General features: G+C 38.9%; 1 protein-coding gene and 1 long non-coding RNA gene across 5 annotated transcripts in view; one reads left to right on the top strand and one right to left on the bottom strand.

Moving 5' to 3' along the window:
- The window catches only part of LOC310908484, a 311,975-nt gene that overhangs the window by 257,392 nt on the left and 32,625 nt on the right, over positions 1-21,958 (top strand). The window lies entirely within an intron of this gene.
- POLR3B (RNA polymerase III subunit B) overlaps positions 1,951-21,958 on the bottom strand; it is an 81,251-nt gene continuing 61,243 nt past the window's right edge. For all 4 annotated transcript variants that reach the window (XM_083859557.1, XM_083859558.1, XM_083859559.1 and 1 more), the window contains 5 exons: positions 15,201-15,304; positions 14,149-14,315; positions 11,729-11,842; positions 6,498-6,671; positions 1,951-2,478 (listed from right to left, as the gene is read on the bottom strand). In XM_083859557.1, the coding sequence (XP_083715683.1) occupies positions 2,349-2,478; positions 6,498-6,671; positions 11,729-11,842; positions 14,149-14,315; positions 15,201-15,304 (689 nt within the window). In that variant the 3' untranslated portion in view covers positions 1,951-2,348. The remainder of the gene's footprint in view (positions 2,479-6,497; positions 6,672-11,728; positions 11,843-14,148; positions 14,316-15,200; positions 15,305-21,958) is intronic.

The raw sequence follows: 21,958 nt of genomic DNA, 5'->3' as shown, positions 1-21,958 counted from the left end.
CCACTTTGACCAATCATATTCCAGGAATCCATAACCATTTGTTCTGTTTCTGCTGCTGGTTTTGTAATGCTTATTCCATTGCCAAGAGATTACTTGCAGGTGTCAATTATGATTGATATGAACACAGATAGGCTCTTAGAGAGATGTAAGTAAGTATCAGAGTTTCAACCCAGATCTGGACTCAAATAAGCGTCCAGCATAGGCACAGGCTTAGGTCAGGCAGCAGTGATGTGTAAACACAGCTGATGTACATCTCACCAGAGCAGCTGATAGTGCATGATCCTCACTTACTGCCAGACATCTCTGGTTTCTATGCTTTACTAGATCCATCATTCTTAAGGTTGCTCCTTCCTTCCTAAACCTCAGCTATTACAGGATATCCTTCACCTTCAAGAACCCATTCCTCCCCAAACTTTCATCAGCTTGAGGAGAACGAGCTACAAGGTTCCTCCTCAGGGCTGCACACAGAACTTTCCTCTCAATGAGGTTACTCATGAGCACATTCTTTGTTCCCCCATCTCTGCTGTAACTGCTTCAATTTCCACGTGTGCAATTTACACATTTCCTACTCTTTCATGTCCTGCAGCTCTGACCACCCAAACTAGGAGACCACCTGGGAGAGGACTAGGGAGCAAGGACCCTTGTCCTCAGCGGGTTTCTGTGGTGCCTCCAGAAGCCGTAGCCTTAGAAGCTCACTCCCTCTGCTGGTGCTCCTGAGCTGCAGCTGGGCCATCTCAAGCACCGAAGCAGAGGTTGTTCATTCGGTGGAGGCTTTTGGTTAACCTCTTCCTCCACTGTGGAGGACGTCACTCTCTCACTCTCTTAAAACTCTTTTGTAAATAACCCTGAACTGTTTGGATCCTGGAAGAGGTGCTTCAAGAGCTTTTCCAATCCAGTTGTGCTGTGTTGACATCTGTGTTGTCACCAGTCCAACTGCAAGAAAAAGGGGAGAAAAAAAAAAAAAGAGAAAGAAAGTAGAATCTGTTTCTTCAGGCTTCGTTTTTAAGCCCAAACACAGAAGTAGTAGTTTAAGTAGTGGAAGGCTAAAAAGAAATCTAGTCAGGCTGATACTCATCTGTGCTCAGGGCTAAGAGAACAGCAGCAACATGATTGCATGAGCAGTGTCAGGATCAGCAGGATCGTCAGGATCAGCACATGAAGTTCAGCCATATGAGGAGCCAAAGAGCATCTCAGGACTTCTGCATCATAGGCAGTGTTCTGTATCCTTGCTGACCCAGAGTGCTGCTTTTCACTGAAGGACAGATGAAGTCTTCGCATGTTGATGTCCTTTGTTTAAAAAGTTAACTGCATGCTTTGCTGAGTAAGGGCTTGTTAGTTTAGGGTGCTAAATGATTCTTAGTTCATCCTAGTTCTAGTTCAGCTATTCCCTTTCTAAATCCTTTCAGGTCATTCAAACCTGCTTCACTGTCAGTGAAGGAAGGATTTGTTGTTCTTCATGTGTTTTGTTTTGTTCTTAAAATGTTTTGGTTATGTTCATATTTTTAAAAAGTTCTAGGGTCCTATGACAGCACCTGAGGTAATGATCCTTACCTAGTGTTTGCAGCCTGTCTTTTCAGGACTTTGAGCCAGAGTATTATCAGATCTGCTACCCTCAGTAGGAATGGATATCTGTGTGCTGTTACCATGCACTTGCTACATATGCAGTCACCTCCTCCCCTGAACTTCATGGAAACTGTGTACATTTACTTGAGAGCATATTACCTGTACAGGCACACCATTGCTGGCACACAAATGCACCTGCATGTTGAAATCTCACTCAAAATATCTCATCTCAAGTTCTTGAGAAAGTAGTTTCTTTTCTCTAACATTGACACTACTTCAAAAATTTTAACACTTGAACAAACTGCTTTAGGAACAGAAAATGGTTTACATATTATAAGGTCTAACCATCCTTACACAACCATCAACATACTCAGCCAGTATTATTTAAAACATTTATTACAATCGTTTGAAAAACATTTTTAACCTCTGTAAATAAGATGTGTATTTAGCGGTGCTTAAGACCTAGTCCAGCAAAGACCTTTTCAAATGCAAGCATGTGATTTTTTGAAGTGAGCTGAGTGCTTTGCTGGACCATGGCCTTGTTCCACAATTCCCAATTGCTAATGACTAATCAAAGTTTCGGAACTGCTCCTAGTATATTTTACTGACAGTCTCTTCCATGCCAGCTTAGAAACAAGGAGGATATTGTAAGAAAGATTTCCTACTGTCTTGCACCTCCCTTCATTCAGGTTTTAGAGTTTATTCTTGTTCACAAAAAAATCTCCCAGTTAAGATATACTGGACTTTAATTCCTTAAGGTATTTTTTGGGTCTTTTTCATCTTGTTCATTCATTGTACTTAGCTAGTTTTAGTCTAGGTATAATGTTCATGGACTGCAGTTCTTGGAATAAGAGTTTACAGGCATAAGGTATGCGCAGAGAGGACACGTGACATGATGATTTGCAGTAGTGGCACCTAGGGAAACAAACAAAAACAAAGTTAGAGTTGGTCCATAACTTCTGCTGAAAAAACCCAATTGCCACTGTTGTTTTGTCCATCTGCATTTAAACACTGGCCACAGTCCTAGAAGCACCAAATGCTTGAGACACATTTTAGTGCTTAAGTCATAGCTTTAACTCCTTAAATAATGTGACTGAAATCAATAGGAGCTTAATATTAAACCTGCACTTTTCTAGGAGGGCAATCACAATGCTCAGGAGCTCCTGAGCTCAGGAGCTAACAGGATTGACTTCTGTTTCTTCAGCACTCACATAAATGTCAACAAATTCAGTACTGCACAGAAAGGAGGTGAACAAAGCCAAGTGTTTCTGAAAAATGGTTAAATTTCTGTGTTATATTATGTCACAAAATAAAGAGTCAGGAAGAAAGAAAGGTTTTTTATGCAATTTGACCTTACAATGTCTCAAATTATTACACTTTCCAGAAAAGAGGCACTTCTCATCTTATATCTTTAAACTTTAGTCAGCACAGAAATTCAGTAAAACTACTTTAACACCTATTCTTTGTGCTCTTTGCTCTAATGATCTTAAAATTCAGAGGGAAAGGGATTTTTTGTCATATAGCTATAACCATGACTATATATGGAATAAATAGGCTAGTCAGCCATCTTTACAGTATTGGGACTCAAATTCAGTGGTGGTAGAAAATATTTCTTATAAAAATCAGTTTCCAACCTCCCTATTGCTTCATTCTGTATATTCAATTTTCTGTTTCTGGAGAGTTGAGAAAGCCACTCCTTTGGGAACACAGAGTGACTCAGCACTTCTAATGGTCTAACAATACTTTTTTTTGTTCCTGTGTTACAAATTTGTATTTCTGGCATAAAGTCATAACAGTTTGAAGATTCAATTAAGGAAGTATTTAATAAACCTCCTGGAGGCTTCTGTGGTACAGAATGAGGCTCATAGGCAATGCAGGTTTAGAACTACTCCCCTAGTCCATATTTATAGGGATAGGTATATTTTATGGTGGGAGGAAGAGACCTACATGAGAGCCATTCTCCAGCAATGGCAAGCAAGCAATTACTCTCAATAGGAGAGACAGAATTCCTTGCAGACCCTGGAAGCCTGATGAGACAACTTCTCTGCTATGGGCACATGTCTGCCATCTGATTACAGCTCCTAGGGACTGAGGAGCACTGACTACCCACTGCACCCAGGCTCAAAGCTATACCATTCTGGGCCTGCTTTCTACTTGACGAGGACCACCCAGAAAGGTGCAGTAAGCACAAAACTCCGTCTAACAGATATCACAGAAACAAGTGCTTGAAAGACCATTTGGTATTAGAATTGACACTAATTGACTCAGAAAAAGGCAACTGTACCATTCAAGGCTGAATCTGGACCAGAAACAAAATTTTTCTGCATGTTTATTTTAAAATGCACATACTAGAGAGAACAGAATAACTCAACTTATCATCAAAAAAGGACCAAACTTTGCTCATTGCATTCAGTGGAGTTCTATTCCTAAGCACCTGTGAAACATCTAAGTTGGAAAATCTGCATAAACCCAGTAAATCATAAGTTGCAACCACATTTTTTACAGAGACAAATTCTGTCACTGCCACAAGAGCCCCTTTCCCCTGTGAAAATACCAGTTCAGGCCCCAACACTGATCTGCTGTTACTATCTTGCAGAAAAACATACCCAGGGGCTATTCTGAGAGGAAGGGCTCATCTTCCATAAGACAAGTGCCCTTAATGCTAGCCACAAACAATGTTTCTAAAAGGTTTCTTGCAGTGATGTCTTATTAATGTCTGAGTCACTGAAAAGGCCCATTTGGAAGTTTCTCTTAATGACTTCGTCTCTACTGTGATGCTCATTATAGGGCCAGTTAGTTCAGATACTGCTAGATACAGTATAAAATTTAGCAGAAGCTCACTTATTGATTACTCTCACACATCAGACAGCTTTTCACAGAATCAAATTGCAAGAATGTCTGGCTCTGAGACAGTAGTTTTTACAATAATTTAAGAAGTTACTAAACTTTGCTACAAACTTCAAAAAATGAAATGTATTAACAACACCTTAAAAATAAAATGTAGTATTATTTCTAAAGTTCAAATTCCTAATTTTCGTCAAGGTATTTTTACTTCCTGTGGATTCTGAAAATCTTCAAGGACTGCTCTGAAAGTCAAGGTCTTATTGAAAAAATAATTGAGCTACATCTGCATGTGGTTTTTTAAAGGCAATCCTTTACACAGTTAGAATTGGTTGTTTCTTTGACTTACGGGCATGTCCTTCCTTTCACACTACTTCCTACAATTTTTATTTGCATTGCAGTAGTTTCAAGAGACCTGGATCAGAAAAAAGCTTCCCTTCTTTACTTACACTGAACACACCCTCTAGAAAAACAGGACTCCCAAAAAGAGTTATGGCACAAGAGCCAGCAGGACCATGCCCAGCTGAAAATCCCCAATCCCAACAGGATGCCCAGAGAAGGGCTCATCTCTCCTCTGGATTACACGTGTCTACCCACCTCTGCATCAACATCTGCTCCCCCAGGAGCAGAGCTGCTGCTGCTGCTGTGAGCAGACAAAGATGGTGGTGTTTGGTTTCTGGCCAGAAGCCATACGCTTCAGAAGAAAGGTCTGACCAAAGGCAGAAACAGTAGCTGTCAGCTTTACGCATCTACAAATTAAGAATACACCTTACTTTCCTACTTCATTATATCATGGAAAAATCACTCTTGAGGCACTGAAGTGACTAAAGTCCAATTTCCTGCCTCCCCCAGTAGATTGATGCTGATATCCAAGATGTGGCAAATTTCCAACTGTGGTCTTTTGAGGTTTAGAAAATCTTTCTCCTCCTCCTTTCAACTTTCCATCTTTCCGCAACATAAATATTAGAGTAACTTGAACTTGCACCACTTATGTTTTCCTCCCTTAGTCATGGGATCTTAGGTCACCTGTTTTTGTAAAGCTTGCAAGAACAGTGTATCTCGAGTTCCCACTGGTCTCACAAGTCTGTTTTCTGTTTGTCTAAAACAAAACCAGGTCAAAGCAAAAAATCTATCTCCCTCATCTCTAAGACTATAAATAGCAGTTTGTTTGTCTTCTAATAACAGTGGTGTATTTTCAGCATGCTACAGGACAGCTTTAAATCTAACATCTCGAAATTGACATCCAGTTTTATGCTTCCTCTACGTGAAAAACCAGTTTGTTTTCAGGAGACCAACTCAGTGCTGTGTTAGGTCTCAGAGTAAGACAGCAAGACTATTAGCCTGTCTACAGAGAAGTTTCCTATGGACAAGGCATTCAGGCAGAAGCCAGCTGAATTTCTGAACAGATAGCTGCTTGTCTCTCAAGTTCCAACATGGGATTGGTGCATTTTCCTGATGCTTTGAGGAGGAACTCTTTGTTTTACAAGACTAAAAAGCAAAAGGCATTTGGGAGGGGCACAGCCAAAGAAAATCAAATGCATGACATTATGAACTCACATAGCTAGAGAACAAGAAAGCAGGGGATATTGCTTTCTTCTCTTATTCTTCTGTGCCCACTCTCACTCTTCAGCCTTGTGAGGTTCAACATGGGATTGTAGAAGGAAGACTATCCCAGCCAGTATTCTCACTTCTGCTGGCAGAAACATCAAGTACGCTAACACTGCTTTTCAAAATATAGATGATAATATGGGATTAGGTGCTTGATAACCCCTTGCAAGAGTGGAATGGAAGGTCAGCAGTGGGATGGAAGGTCAGCAGACAGACTGATGGGAACAGCCTGGCTGTGGAAGAGAAACACCTGTGCCCTCACAATGGGAGAGATCCCTGGCTCATTGACTACACACTCAATTCAGTCCTAACTTCAATCAGACCACAATAAAAATATCCCCTGTCACCATTTTTCCAAATACCAATTTTGAATTTTTTGATTAAAGTGCATGAGACTGTTAATTGGTGCCTGTGAGCTCTTGAAAACTGCTAAGCACTGCAACTAAGGGCAAGGTTCTGTTACACGAAGGCACTTGACAACTTACCATCCGGAGTACCCTAGCAAGCCACACTGCCCACAAACATCCACCTCGAAGGCATCGCTGGAAATCATCAGTCTCTCCAATAAAAGCATGCTGGCTCCATAACCTATCAAACAATCCCGTTCCATCTCTCCAAGACGTAAACCACCATCACGGGATCGACCTTCAGTGGGTTGCCTTTGAAATAAATATTTGAGAAAGGTAGTAAGTATTCCAAAGCATGCATTCTATGACTCTAGCCTGTCTTCAAACTGTAGGAACAACACAGGGTGATGGACTTTACAAACCAGAGCTGCTGATCTCACAAATGTGTTGCTCCTGTACCCACAATATGATGCAGTTCTGTGAGTGGCAACTGCAGCATCAGGCCACAGCTCTTCACCTCACAGAATGCTGAATAAGTGAAAGTAAAAAGATTTCAAAGAGTATCCAAGACAATCTGGACACAGATTGTGTCCTTCTTGATGAGACATTATCATTTGTAGCGAACAAAATGAAACAATATTCAGCAGCTAATGAATCAATCATCAACCTAATGTTTCAGCTGAACTACAGCTAAGACTAATTTTTAAAATAAAGATGGCTTTGATATGTGAGAGAATACCAAAAATAAGTCAGCAAACAAGTAGTACACATAGTGCTAACTCATGATTGAAATGCTATTTTTTTAAAGTAACATTTATCTAGTTTATTTTTTTCATGTATGATGGTTAATAGACTAATTTTTGTGTTCTACAGGTTCCTCTACAGAAGTCAAACTCTTACTTTTTGTCTGGGGAGACTCCCTATCCTTATGGTGCTAGAGGAAAATTTTAGTAAATCTATCAAGAAAACACTAAAGATTCTGAGGTAAAAAAATAAGGTACTGTATATTACCTAACATTAAGACTGCTTAAGCCATTTTTTTTGTTGGACACAATCAAAACTATTAACCCCTTGTTTGTCACTCTTCAATTTCATACTACCAGTTCTACTCTCATGTACCAGCACAATGATGTAGTACTTAGGCTGCAAATATCAGAGCAAACTATGAAGCAAAACCAATCCTGAATTCCTACAGCACTAATATACTGCATGCACTTTTAACAATTATTTCTATCTTAGTATATTCCCGGAAACCTGAGAGCAAAGAGAAAGAATTTAAAAGAAGTCACTGAGCATCACTGCTCCCTGAAACCTCATGTTTATGTGCTGCTTCTGACACTTGCAGCAGTGTAACCCACCTAAAATATTCAATGACAGATCTGACCCATTACTTTTGGAGTATATTTTGCTTCTATTATTTCCAATTTGTTAAGCTTACTAAAGATAATAAAAATAAGATTTTGCCAACTTGCTGCAAATCACAGGAAAGAATTTATAAAAGCCTTCAACATTTAATAATCTTTTGTAACATGTAAAAACTAAGCCTAATTACCAGACCAAAATATCTTCTTAAGATGCAAGTTGTATTTGTTTTTAGGGGAAAGTAGTTTCTCTTACCCTGACCACACTGGAACCTTAAAACTAATCTGCTTGTAATTCAAATTGTCCTTTTCATTCATATAACCTTCTGTCTTTCCCACTGTTGAGAGAATAGATAGAAGTTGTTTACATCCTGATTAAACTCCCCAGGGCCCCCTCCCCAGATGATGGCACCATCACTGTTCAGATACTCATTTAAAAGATTAACCCTGTGGTGAATGCAGTTTCTCTTCTGAAGTGCCAAGAGGCAGATTTTAAAAGCAGTTTGGACCTCCAAGGAATCAGGCATCTGCTATAGTGCTGTTTTTTTGGACTGACTTGTATAGTATTATTTAATACACAAGTCTGCTTTCAGAAGTCTCACCTGGTGCTGTTCTACAGGACAATAGTTTTACAAATGGGAGCCCAAATAAAGTCTCACCCCAATTATGGCAGGATAAAACATCTAGAAAAAGTATGGGGCCTCAACTCCATGCGTAGATATGCCATGGGTCTTCCAACAGATACAGGGTGAAGATTTTTAAGGCAGATGAAATTCCATTTAAAAAAAATACAAAAAGCTCCCCAAACAAAAAACCTAACTTGAAACTTTGAAACTTTAGCTGCTAAGTTTCACCCCCACTGTCAGTATGATCTCGTTGAAAGAAAACAAAACAAATCTTGCCTACCTAAAAACTAGTTTTATAAAGTACCAAAAATTTCAAAATTGAGATTGAGCCCTTGAAATGATTTTATCTTCCGCTTCCTAAGATTATCAGATTCTTCTTCCAGCTCACATGAGTTTTAAAATTCCTCATACAAAAAGTGTTTAAAATGTTAAAACAGTACTTACAAAGCATTTGTACTTTCCCTTTTCCACTGTACACATGTACACTGCAGCTGTTGCCCATGGCAACTAACTTCTTTCTTTATTCTAAATACAACATCAGAAAACAAAGCAGATTCTTGAAAACAAGATTGGGACTATCATAAAAACCAGATATTTTTAATATCAAGGAAAAACATAAGTTCTTCAAATCCTCAAATACTAAAAAAAATGCAGTGATGCTTTAAATAAAAAATAAGTGATCTTCATTCTATTTAACTGTTGCCTTTGGGGAAAAAATCATAAAACAATTAACTTCAGTGTTTTTAAGCACATTAAGAATTTATTGGCACTAATTCTGCATTTTCTGCAAGAACAGAGGGTTCAGCTGAATGGTCTTATTCCTTGTTTCACTGGCCAGTGGGGGAAATAAGTCTACCCCCATGGTCTCAGCAGATCTCCCTTGTGTCTGCTAGAGAAAATTAGTGACTAGTTTGAATGGAGCTGTTTGCTGAAACACTGACCTCCGAGAAGTGGAACATTACCTAAAAAATACTTTGTCAAGGAGGAGGGCATCCCTTGCTCACAGACCCCCAGAGCACAGAGGGGAGCCCTGAGTCGTGTTTGCCCCATTGCTCCCCTGCAGCACAACAGGACCTGGCATATGTGACGTGTTCAAAGACACATAGGTGGCAGCTCTGACAGTGTCCATCAAAATAACTATGCATGCAAAAAGCTCTCTTGTAAGAAAAATTAAAAGCAGCTTATCTATTAAAAAGATTCATCAGGACAGGATATCTGGGTAACACCACATATAGAACTTCATTAAAGATTAATTATTATCTACCCACAGCATCAAAATTAAGGATTGCATTTCAATTCAAGTACCAGTCCAGAGAGCAACATTCTGGTAGGTTTTGAACATGTTGACAAAGAGTGCTGCTTTGCAATTCTCTAAAGTCTTATTGTAATCAGAACAATAGCTAGAATCAGTGATGATCAAGAAGCTCAAATATTCTGCCTTATTCTAGATGGAAATACAACTTGGCTCTGTCACTTAGGGTACCTTTGATATATAATAAAATGCATTTAAAGACAATGACAGCCAAATTCCACGTTGGAAGCTGTTACAGGATTGTAAAATCTAAAAAGAATGTTAGATGCAATCTACTGTCCAGGAAGTGCAATGGATGATAAAACAATAGCGAATATGAAAGCTGGCAATGCTGACTCTCTCAGCAGAGGCAATGGCAGTAACAAACGTTTAATTATTTGAGGAGAAAAAAGGAAATTCCTGAAAGACTAGTCAAGAGGCAACATAAATTGAACATCCACCAGCTTTCCTGAAAGTCAAGTAAGGAGCCCTAATTACATAGTATGATGCTACTGACTGAACAAAGAATTTGCAGAAATTAAGGGATGGGGGAAATCACACAACCTTCATCTTTACATATAAACATTACATTGACTTGGTATTTAGATTTCATTTAAATTCAGTATCTCTAAACAGCTGAGAAGTTGGAGAGGAGATACAAGGGCAGATAAAGGGATTTGGGTAAGCCAGGAGTTCCAGCAAATCCTGTTTACTGTTAGCTAAGACAGAGTTTTCACTTTCATGCGAAGGACTAATATAATGCTTAACACACTGAAGAACAGAAAATGGGGCAGACAGCCTATTTTTTGAGAATATCGTTTATGTTCATATAGGCAAGCAGCTGTGGTTGTGCTGCACTTTCTTTTCTCAATGGGGTTGATGAAGAACTTCAGACAAGAGTTACAAAATCTTTTCATTATTTCTTTCCCAGTTCAACCACTGGTATTTATTTCAATGGAAAGCACAAGTTTGTCTTATAGACATTATGAGGTTGGAAAGCAAAAAGGCATAGGAAATAAGCAATGAAAAGCCAAAGAGAGAGACACCTCTGTATCAAGTACAGCAGAGACCTGCCCCTCCTTTCTCTAACAGCACATCAATAGGTAGAAGCTGCACTTACTAAGAGCTGTTGTGCAGCCAGGTAAAGCAAGAGTGGTGGATCCTCACACAATCAGAGGCATAAAAATAAATGAAAAATTGAAGAATACAAATCATGCTTGCTAAAGGGAAGAGTAGGGGTGGGATAGATATGACTGTGCTTACATCTTAAAAACAGTACACAGATTTTTATGGTCAGAATCAGTACAAGATTTGACTGGTCAAAAAGAAGAGTACCACCATGCAGAAGGTGAGGCATAAAGGTCTACATAATAGCCCAGAAAGACTGGCAAAGGACATTTAGAATAATCTTTGCTAGAATATTCGAGATTAGCTGGAATTTAATTTTCTGGCAAGTTTCAGTAAATAACCCTATTACGATGGAGAGGTGAACTAAATGACCCTTTAGTAGCACCCCCAAAGCAAAGCCTGTGCCAACTAAACTCCTTTTTGTGAGTAAGGAATATCAGAAACTTTGAATATGAATGCAAGCAGACACAGACCTTAGCTTTAAGGAGAAAAAGTAAGTAGCACCAGTAAAAGCAGGAGGCTTCAATTTCCCCAAAGGGTTTCTCAAAGTATGTTGAAATATTAGACCATACTTTAAAATTTCTTCCTTCTACTCATGCCTGATTTTATAAAAGTCAAAATGTTAAAGAAAAAACAAATCTCTTAAAATACCTATGATATGAGCAATTTGACACAAAGGGCCTACAGTGTGTACTGTGAATCAGAGATGGTCTTCTTACCAGCTGCTAGCAGAAATCTGAGAAGCAAACTCAACTTTCGAACCACATAAAGCACACCTGAACCTTCAGAACAACCTCCTGCCACAGTCTACTGTCAGAGTTTTTAGTCTGCAACCGTGTAATAACAGTTACTTGGCATTTTGTGCCAAGTATCACAAGGTAAAAAAACTGTTTTATAGCAATCAGGCAGCTGGGCACACTTCTGCATGTACACAGCAATTTTGTGCTTAGCCTTTAATAATACCTGGTGAGCACTGCTCTGGGTCCTCGAGCCCTTGCATGCATTTTATCCAACACCATGTGCTTCAGTTTCTGGTAATACACAGGACCAAAATAGATATATGCTTCCAAAGGCTCCCTGAAAGAATAAAAAGCAAAGCAAAACTGACATCCACAGTTAACACACCTTAAGAGAAGCAAGGGTGTCATATACAGGAGAAATGTGAAATAATTTGGAAATAATGAGTCCTAGAAAAATGTGTTTGGGCTTTCTGGGCAATCAGTCTGAAACCCTTCCAGGGAAATCTTCTGAACACAGAGGCAGTACACTGCCAGCACCACATGCTGCTGTCTCTGCTGCAGCAAGGAAAAAGCTCCTGAATTCTGGTCTTACATTGTGCAGACGTGCTGCTACAGCTGCAGGTTCCTGTTTCAGCCGTACTATGGTAAGTCCCTCCTCTGTATCTGTACAGGAGTGTTTCAACAGTGTCATCAATAGCCAGAAAAGGACTGTAAAAGTGTGAGACCCTGAAGACTGACTTAGGGTATTTCTGTTTACATTCTTTCCTAAGGGCAAGAATATATGTAGGCAAATACATCCAGCATAAATGCTCAAAACATCCTTTTTGTAGGGGCACTTTAAGAAATTTGCATTTGCAAAAGCTGCTTAGCACTGGCATACAACAAGCCCAACACAGTGTCTTCATCCACTAATTCTCCCTGCACAGCACTCTGAGGCACAACCCAAAGCCCAGATGGGTGAAAGCCCTCCTTGAGTGGCTGTGCATCAGCACAGCTGCCCCGGCAGCACGGTTCAGCAACTGCATCCGGGGACAAAGATTGCTGCCCTGGCTGGCACTGGGGGCTTAAATGAGCTGGGTAAAGGGCTCTTGACAACTGTGTTCAGGCACTTTCATCAGCTTGAGGACATCTGTGAGCAATACAGAGGGTGTTAGTCCATTCTATGAGCTGGAGTATGGCTAAAGATTTCTGTGTTTAAAACACCCCCAAATGCAAGAAGAGTGTAAGTGCCTGAAGATCAGAAAGCCACCAGTGAAAAGCACTCAGTCGTTTCCCAACTACCACCTTCACCCAGCTACTACCTTCAGCACCAAGAATGACCAGATTTAACATGGACAGACTCGGAGTGGCCACTAATTTGTTTGGGAAAGGATTAAAAAAAAAAAAAAAAAAAGGTATGTGCAATGTAAAAACAAGCAGGAAACAACAGTATTATACCTCCCTTTCAGAGTCATTACTGATATTATGCAGTGTTATTCAAAAGTTGACTATTGAAGAAAATAATAAAACTTCATTAGACATTTGAAATGTGCAAATTTTCACATTCCTATGAAATTTGCCTTCAAATTTCATAACAAACAGATCAAGCCTGTGTAATTAGCTTGGAAAAAAGTATCAGTATCCTTAAATAAAGTCTCTAAATAGGGCACTACAAAGGTGAAGTTTGGGGACAGGGGATTTTTAGAGCTAGATGATTTTATTCTCCCTAGGAAGCATGATTAATTGGATTTTTAAAAAGCTACTATGATATACCAACAGGAAGTGTTTCAAGTACCAGGATACTTGATATACAATTTATGGAATATGGAGTGAATAAGGAAAATAAAATCTTATCTCTAAAAAAAAAGAGAAGCAACATATGGGATAAGTTGGTAGGAAAGGTAATTAAAAGAAAAAGTATATTAAAAAAACTTGCAAAAGAGACCTAAGCTTGCTCCTTGAGAAGAAGGGGACTAGAAGGATAATAAAAATAGCAGAAATGTAGGATTAAGATACATTTTGGAAGGGCAGGCATGTGAAGCCATACGGCCTTCTCCTGTTCCTAAACTATCTTATATTCTTTGAACTCTGTGTCTCAGAAGCCAGTCTGACCAACACAGCAGGAAGTTTGCAGATTAGAGTATTATTCCAGACTGAAACATTGTGTAATCGAAAGCGGGAAAAAAAAAAGAAAAAAAGGAAAAAAGAGCACATACAGAATATTCCCAGGGAACAGATGCTTGCCTCCACATCCGTATTTACAATAACATTAAAGTCAACATGAAAATGCTTATCTGATTCCAAGCATACGTAAGACTTAAAGCCGACAGAAATGTGAAATTTTTTCTATCTCTCAGCAAGAAAGCCCTGATTTTAGCTTTTTTTGCCAGGCAGTAAAACTTGGGAAATTTTCGTATGTACCACAAAGGCCATTCCCCTTATAACCACACGTACACTAGCAATTTTTAAAATGTGGAACCACAAAATGCTTCTAAGAAAAAAAAAATGCACGCCACTCTTCAGCCTCTTTTCTCAATCTCACAGAGCAGTTTGCAAAAAAGAGAAAGTTCCCGAGCTCTAAGACATGAGAAGATTTTTCAGATGTGTCTCAAGAGGATTTCCCCACTCTCCTGAAACACCTAAATCTAAAGAGCAGATTCTTACCCAGTGATCCCAGATGTTACATAGTCCTTCCCTAGGTAGTTATAACCATGGTGAATAAGATCTTCACACACATCCTTAACTTTACTGCCACCAAAAGCCGTTCCATAGTGAAATCTGCCATCGAGCACCCCAGCCTTTCCAGCCAGGAGTTCAATCAACTTTCCTACCTGTGAAAGAAAAGCAGAGTTAGCAGCCTAGTCATTAGGACAGGCACATTACTGGATTGGTCACAGCACAAGTTAGTCAGGCAGCTGGCAGCTGGGCTACTGCATGCAACACGAAGAGTGGAAGAAGTCTAAGAACCCGGAGCACTCCTGTGTGAAAGGGAAAACCTGGACTTATCACAGGGTCTGGGAACACCTTTAAGGTCGCAAGTCAGGCAGTTCCACTTCTTCCAGTTATCTGAAAAATGGGCAGAATCTGTGTGGCCTTCTGCTGCAGGAAACAGCCTTGGAGACGCACTGCAGTGCAGCAGGAGGAACAGAAGGGAAGATGCTAACAAAGGAAGGAAGATCAGAGGCTGTAGGAAGGAAGGCTTCCCATGGACTGAGGTCCCATATACAGGCCAGGCAGTGAGGTATTTAGCAGGCAGTGACCTTGCAGCATAGGTGCAAGACTCACCTCAGTTCCAGGAAGGCGTGTATAATTTAAGAAGTTTTGTAGGTCTGGATCTACAACTGAAACTCCTCTCCAACCTTCACCTCACAGTCTGCCCCAGCCAGATTAGTGGCCACAGGCAATAGGGAAGGAAGAGCAAGAAATTTTCAAACACAAAGGGTGCAAGTGAAGTATTCAGTTCCATCCTTCTTAGCTTGATACAGAACAAAATGAGAACGATGCACAGAGCCTACAGCCCTATTCCTTTTACAGTAGGATGTTTCAAAACAGTGAAACAGAGGGCTGACTACTCAGAGCAGAGCAAGTGCATGGCATGATGACTGGAGAATATTCTCAGTGAAATCACGCTTCAAGCTTTTTTGTCTCTAGTGGCTGATGCCCCTCTCTCTCCTCCTTGGGGGACAGTGTCTCGTGAATCGAGCGGCACCACTCACCGTCATACGCGATGGGAAGCCATGAGGGTTCATTATGATATCTGGGCAGATCCCTGTATCACAAAATGGCATGTCCTCCTGAGGAACAATCAGTCCACACACCCCTGCAGAAGAGAAAACATTTCAGTTCACAAAACAGCAAACCACCAGCAGGGCTGATGCTCATCACCAGATTTTCTTTAGTGTCTTCCTCCTCCTCTCTTTCTCATGGATCACTTTTTACCCAGATTCATTACCATGACCAGTACTCCCAACCTGTAGACTAGAAGAGAGCCCTTGTGACAGAACTGGCAAAATTAGAATATTCTTACATAATGCTCCCAGTAATTTGTAAGTTATCGAATTAGGGAAGAAAGCTTTGGATCCTATTTTCAGAAGCATCTACAAACTTCTGTCCAATCAGACTGGAATATCTCAAGACTCAGTTTTTAAAGCTGATGCTATAATTTCCTGAGAGGAAAAAAGAAAAAAATCTGAAATTTGGCCGCTTAGGTTATGTCTTTGGACATACAGAATTACTACTGATTTGAAATTCATTTATTATATGCATTGTTGCTAAATACTGTAAAAAAAAATCAAATGAGACTTTGACAGGGACTGAGCAGAGGTAAGTAGGGGAAAATAAATAAAAACAACAAAGATTTTTCAGGAAACATCTGTTTGCTGAACAAAGACTGCTACCAATGAATTACAAAGTGCAATCCACTCCACAGACTGCTTTTATTTTGTCAGTCCGTGAACAAAAACTGTCCCTTTAAAAGTTTTGGAAGCTTTTTTCAGTCTCTATCAGTATTGGTTATAAAACAAAGAAAACCATCCAAACTCTAAAAATATTGCAGAAAGAATAAACATGAAAACTCATTTTAAATGTCGGTCATGAATCTCAAAGTTTTCCTTCCAACCCTTACAATCTTCTATAGTGAATTCTGCAGGTCAACATACTGCAGCTACAAACGATCAAGAGATCTAACATTCAAATTCAGGTGCTAAAATGTAGCTGCTTAAGCCCATACTCCTTTGAACCAAAGCTACTGTTTCAGCTGGACAAATTCTTCCAGAAGCCCTTGGAGCTGAAAAAGTCTGCAAGCTATTTGAGATCAGCCTGGTACAACTGTGCCAGAGCATGCTTTGGGAACAGTCCTGGAGTAGAGGGGGCTCATGGAAGACTGAGGGTACCAGTTACATCCCTAAAAAGGCATCCCCTGACCAGCCAGTTTGCAGGGGGATATTGGCGTCTGCTCAGGACGCCATTGTCCAAGCAAGACAGGGATAGGTGTATGGGACAGTAGTTAATAGAATGAGAATGGTAAGTATGGGGGAAGGGAGCAGAAAAAAAATGTAGGGGCAAGGGGGTGTGTGCTGTTGTATTTAGTTTTTAAACCTATTGAAACTAATTTCCATTGTTCTACTGTGATAAATCAATAACATCCTTCTAGCCCTCCCTGCCAAGCAGCAATCATTTCCTGAAAATAAAACCAAAATCAACTCAAACCAACCCACTGTCTTCCTTGCACAGCTTTTTCTGTCCTAAAATTTTACACATAAATACTCTGTTATATGTGTATTACTGTGCATACATCCTGCCTTATTTTCATTTACATCTAAAAAAGCATTAGGTTGCACCTGGACTTCATGGCACCTGTAAGCCAAGAATTAAATCTTAGCTAACTTAAAATTACTTTAGGCTCTGAAAACCTTTTATATGCCAAGCTGGTTCCCATAGCAGACAGCCACTGTGTTGTTTGTTTTGTGTGAAAGTGAATGATAAAAGATCCATGAAATCGACACAGAAAGGCAGAACAGCAGAAAGAACTGAGGGCTCTCCATCATAGCGGCTTCTACCCTCCGCTGACTTGTGTAACAATAGGACGTACACACCCAACTGCAGATCTAACACAGCTGTGCATTTCATTAGATGAAGAGCACTAGTGACACAAGTAAATAATTAACTTATTCTGGTCCGCTGACTGTGGTTATGAGACCAGTCATAGCTGACAGGTTTTAATACAAGTTAACACAAAGACAGTATAATGAGCTTAGAAGTTAAAAACAAAATATTTAGACAGAATCCAGAAATGTGAAGCTCACTAGGCCATTTATAAAGTTTCTATTTTATAGAGGGGGCAAAAAAAAGGGAAAAAACAAAGAGAAAGCTATAAAGCCTCAGTTCTAAGCTTCTGTATTTTAAGAAGTTGCTGAGCCTGTAGCAGACCTATAGCATGTCTTTGTGTATTTAGAGGACAGAGAAGTTTCTTCTTACCATATATTTTAAAGAAGTTCATTCAACTGTTAAAAAAGCTGAAAGACACCTTTCCTATGTACAATGCTACTTCTAAAAGTAACTGCAATTTATTCAAAATGTAAACCTAATTTTATTTTGCAACCTCTTGCTTTCAGAAGCTCTTTAGGAGACTAATGCTTGCAGGTCTACACTTTAAGCTCCTGATTTTGCTACTCTTTCTTCTATTTTTTTTTCAACAGAGAAGTACCAGGAAAGCCAACAGCTGCAAAAAAGTGACCAAGTGAATTAATTAATGTAAATGGAATTATCACTTGCAACTGGCTAATACAACAGTAAGGAAGAGGAGGCTGGATTTAAAACAGCCTCAAGTTCCAAACGCCGTTCAAGTACAAACTGCATTTCATAACTGAGCTGCTCAACTACACCCCATACAACATTCATAAATAAGGTACACTCAAACTAGGAGGCTGTTTTGCTCTGTGACTCTTACTAGAGGTTAGTATTTCTTAATTGTTACTGATTTAGACATCACATGAAAATTGATCCCCAGCATACAGAGAGGACACATTAAATAATTTGGTTTCATTCACTTCCCTTCCTCTCACAATTTTTATATGCTGCATCTGGAATCGAGCAATACAATTTGAGACTAAATTCTCTACTGCAGTGGGCTTGAATGGCTCTCACCTATACATTCGGGTGTCTTATTTGGGACCAGAATCAAGTATTAACAACCAGAAAAGGCTGCAGAGAAAACATGGGTTTTTTAATGTGGATTAAAAAGATGCTTATGTACTTGAGCAAGAAATCATCTGGCAACTTGCTACATCTAATTTCCTTTCAACTGAAAAAAGAAATTAAATTCTATACTAAAAAAAAACTTCTGTGTATCAATTTTGTAATGTCACCTTAGCAGGAAAATCAGTGAAAATGTGAATAAATTCTTTTACTATATCAAAAAGAGAAAAAAATGGATTAATGCAGCTTAATGCAAGGGCAACGGTTTAAATTAGAATAACCTTAAATCAGACATCCACAGTGGTTTAACATGCCAGTATAAGCCAGCCACAGGCAGTGTTTTTCAATTCTATTGTATGGCAGCCAATAAATGACAGCCCCCTGACTATGCACAATGGCCCCCCAGCCCCACACATGCTATCAGCATCAATGCTGACAGCACCTCAAACCCATATACCTCCACAAGGCACTAACAGCATAAAGAACCCCTCACCCCTGTACTTTTGTCTGAGTTTCTTTTCCTAATCAAGAGAAATTCAAGTTTCCAGAGTTGGTACCTTTCGTGTGGTTGCTTTTACTTTGCTGACAAACACGAGCACAGACAGACTTGTAAAAGCTCCATTCAGCACAGAGGGGGAAAGGGGGTGGCCAGGAGGGGGCAGGGACACAACAGTATGGGCAAGTTTTTCACCAGCCTACGATAAGGTGCCTTCTATACACACACACATGCCAAATGAAAAAAAGAAATCATCAAATAAGTCAAAACAACCTAATATAGAAAACTAATTACCAGCAGGAGGGATGTTAGAGAGCAAAGGAGATTACATGAATAGAAGCAGCAGCAATATCAGTTTCTATCAGCAAGATAAAAAGAAGCGCATTACTAAATATGCTTGTTTACTCATTCTAATGATACGGTGATAAAAGAGCTAAAACTGACTTGAAAGGCATCTATTTTAGCTTTGCCATATTTGCCAGAATTAGGAAATACTCTTGAGAAATAAGATAACATCACATAACTAACCAAAGTTGTAGCTGTAACACAGTGCTGTATGTTATGGACAAGTGACAGATTTGCAAAAATTAGTAAGGCTGAACAAAAAATGTACAGCTGCTTCAAAACTCTCTAATTACATACTGTGTTGTTAACTAAGCATAAAAGAAATCTAGAAGAAAAAAAGTGCTGCACCACATAAGCTTTGTTCAATATTGAATCATTCACTGATCTATCATATCACTTGCTGCATCCTATTTGACATAAGAGGTATAAGAACAGAATTCAAATTAACAGATAAATAATGCATAAGTAAACTTGATTAGTTTTCTTATTAAAAACATCACTCTAAATGAGAGGAGGTGCAAGAAGACAATACAGTTTGTACACTGCTTTCCCATGAGCTGCTGAATGGTCTGATGTGATAAATTTGCATAGTCTGAAGCACACAAAGAGCTGATTAATTGAAACCCTTACAATGCTTCTGGAAGCAGTTATTGTAAAACAATAACCATAGGAACTTTACAAAATACACATGGCTGAATGAGTCAAGAGCTTAATAAAATGTGTGTTCAGGATACACTATTTGGAAACAGAATTAGAGATTTTTATTCTGTGCCATAAAATGCTAAATCACCCTAATTTCAGAGGTTCAGTTGAGGATTTACTGAAAAGGTCAGAAGGTTATCTGTTTGCTGCTTGAGATAAAAAATGCTGTAATTTTCTTCTTAAGACAGTAAGCTAAGCAGAGGCTTTGTTAAAAATAAATAGAAAAAACAGTGAAAAGTTTTAATGGCACTCTGACATTTTCTCAAATTCAACTTCTGAAGAAGTATAAAAATATTTCTTACCATATAAAAATATGGCAAGAAATCTCTACCTTCCCTGATGCCTAATAACTACTAATCATCCCACATTCCTGCAGTCGATTAAGAGCAAATTCTTTTTAATGCCACTTCAACCATTTAATTACTATAAACCCACTGATGTTCTATTACAGATAAAGTACTAATTGGACTTGCAACATGGGGGGAAACAACACAAGTAGCCATTTAAAACTAACGTCTTATTTTTAATGTTCTGCTTATCTGTACTGTTCAAGTGCCCATTAAAGGCAAAAGTTGATCTCCACTATGAAATTAGGAAAGCAGATGGCAGATGCCCAAACTAATAAAAATTTTAAAAAGTAAGCAAGGTTAGACTTTGGTAGATGAGTGGTATTGTCATGAAGTTTATGTAGTGAATGGACTTTGTTTTGACACTAAAGAACATGGTTCATTTAGGAAAACAAAGACCATCTTTCATGAATTTAAATTTGTTTCTTTGTCTTTACAGTTGTTTAAGTGCAGATATTTCAGAAAGGTTTAATCCTTTATCTTATATTTTCAGCTATTAAAAAGCTTCTGTTTGCCAGTTCAAACAATCTCTTGCTTAAAAACAGTTTTTCCACTCCTCAGGAATACTGTTCAGTATTGCTGCTTAGTTCTGTGATCTACAGGACCTTTGTTGGAGGTGTTAATCCTTTTTCACATCAGAGACTGAGAAATGTTCTTTCAGAGAAGTGTTATATTGCTTTTTTCACATCAAAGGAGCCCAACTTTTTCCTCATTGTGACTTATAGCAAAGCAAGAGGAAATCTGGAAATATAATAATTTACTTTGTATGGAACTCAGATGAAGCTTCTTTAGCTTAACAATCCTTTTGCCTTCTGTGCTTTGAAAAGTGATTTTGCTTGAAGAATATAAGATTAAAACAACAAAATATTAACCAAAAAAAGGTGGTTTTATACTTCTGGAAAATATATTACATAACATAGTGAAAACAAAGTCCCGTAGTTTAGGATAAACTAGAGAGGATTTATTTGTGAGACACTAGAAGCTTAACGACTTTATAGACTAGAGAGACTGTCCCAGTCCCAAAGATCTTACTGCAACATCCAGTTTGAAGATGAATATTAAAGCAAAATATTTGCATCTCAGAACACAACATGGTGGCCTCATTTGTTTGGGTTTTTTTTTTTTTTTTCTTCCTTCTCTCCATATACTTCTTTTTGAGTGGCCTTGAAGGACAGGCAACCTTTTACAGGCAGCTTGGAAGGAGTGTACTTAAAACATAGACTCGCGTGAAAGGAGGGTGTGGTGGACAGGCCAGAAGTGGTGACCTTTGCCAATACCATGTTGACGTGTGAGAGGACACAAAAAAGGCAGTAAATACAGAGCCAGTGACACAGATCTGTATTATTACAGAGGCCTACAAAATCTACCTACATATTTAACAAAAGGCTTTTCTGTAACAAAAGGCTAAAGCTGGTTTGTGAGATTTAATCTGTTGTATCCCAGACACTCTCTAATTCCCTTACTCTGCTTCCTTCTGCTCCAGTGACAAAGGGCAGCTTTGAAATACAAATCAATCTGGAATACAGGAAAAGGACCATCAGAAAGTTTGAGATGTGGTTTGTGAAATCTCTTATTTTGCACATATTTAATTATTTAAAACCCACTTCTACCACAATTTCATGAAATCAAATCTCATCTTCATGCATTCCTTCTAGAAAATAAATATATTTCACAAAAAAGACTGACAATGCAGACAGACATATGCTTCTTGTCCTTCTCACTGAACCAAGGCAGTTGCTAGTTTAAGCTCATTATATGTTTAAATGGCCCTACGGCAGGCTTAAAGCTAACAGTCACAAATGAAACTTGAAGTTGTAATTGCCTACACTCAGACCAAGATGAGAGAATAAATTCAGAGCTAACTAAAAATTCTCTCAATAGAAAAAGT

The sequence above is a fragment of the Zosterops lateralis genome (genome assembly GCF_965231275.1).
Source record: "Zosterops lateralis genome assembly, chromosome: 4".
Classification (NCBI taxonomy): Eukaryota; Metazoa; Chordata; class Aves; order Passeriformes; family Zosteropidae; genus Zosterops; species Zosterops lateralis.
The sequence above is the reverse complement of the archived record's forward strand: the minus strand, read 5'-3'. Positions and strand labels throughout refer to the sequence as shown.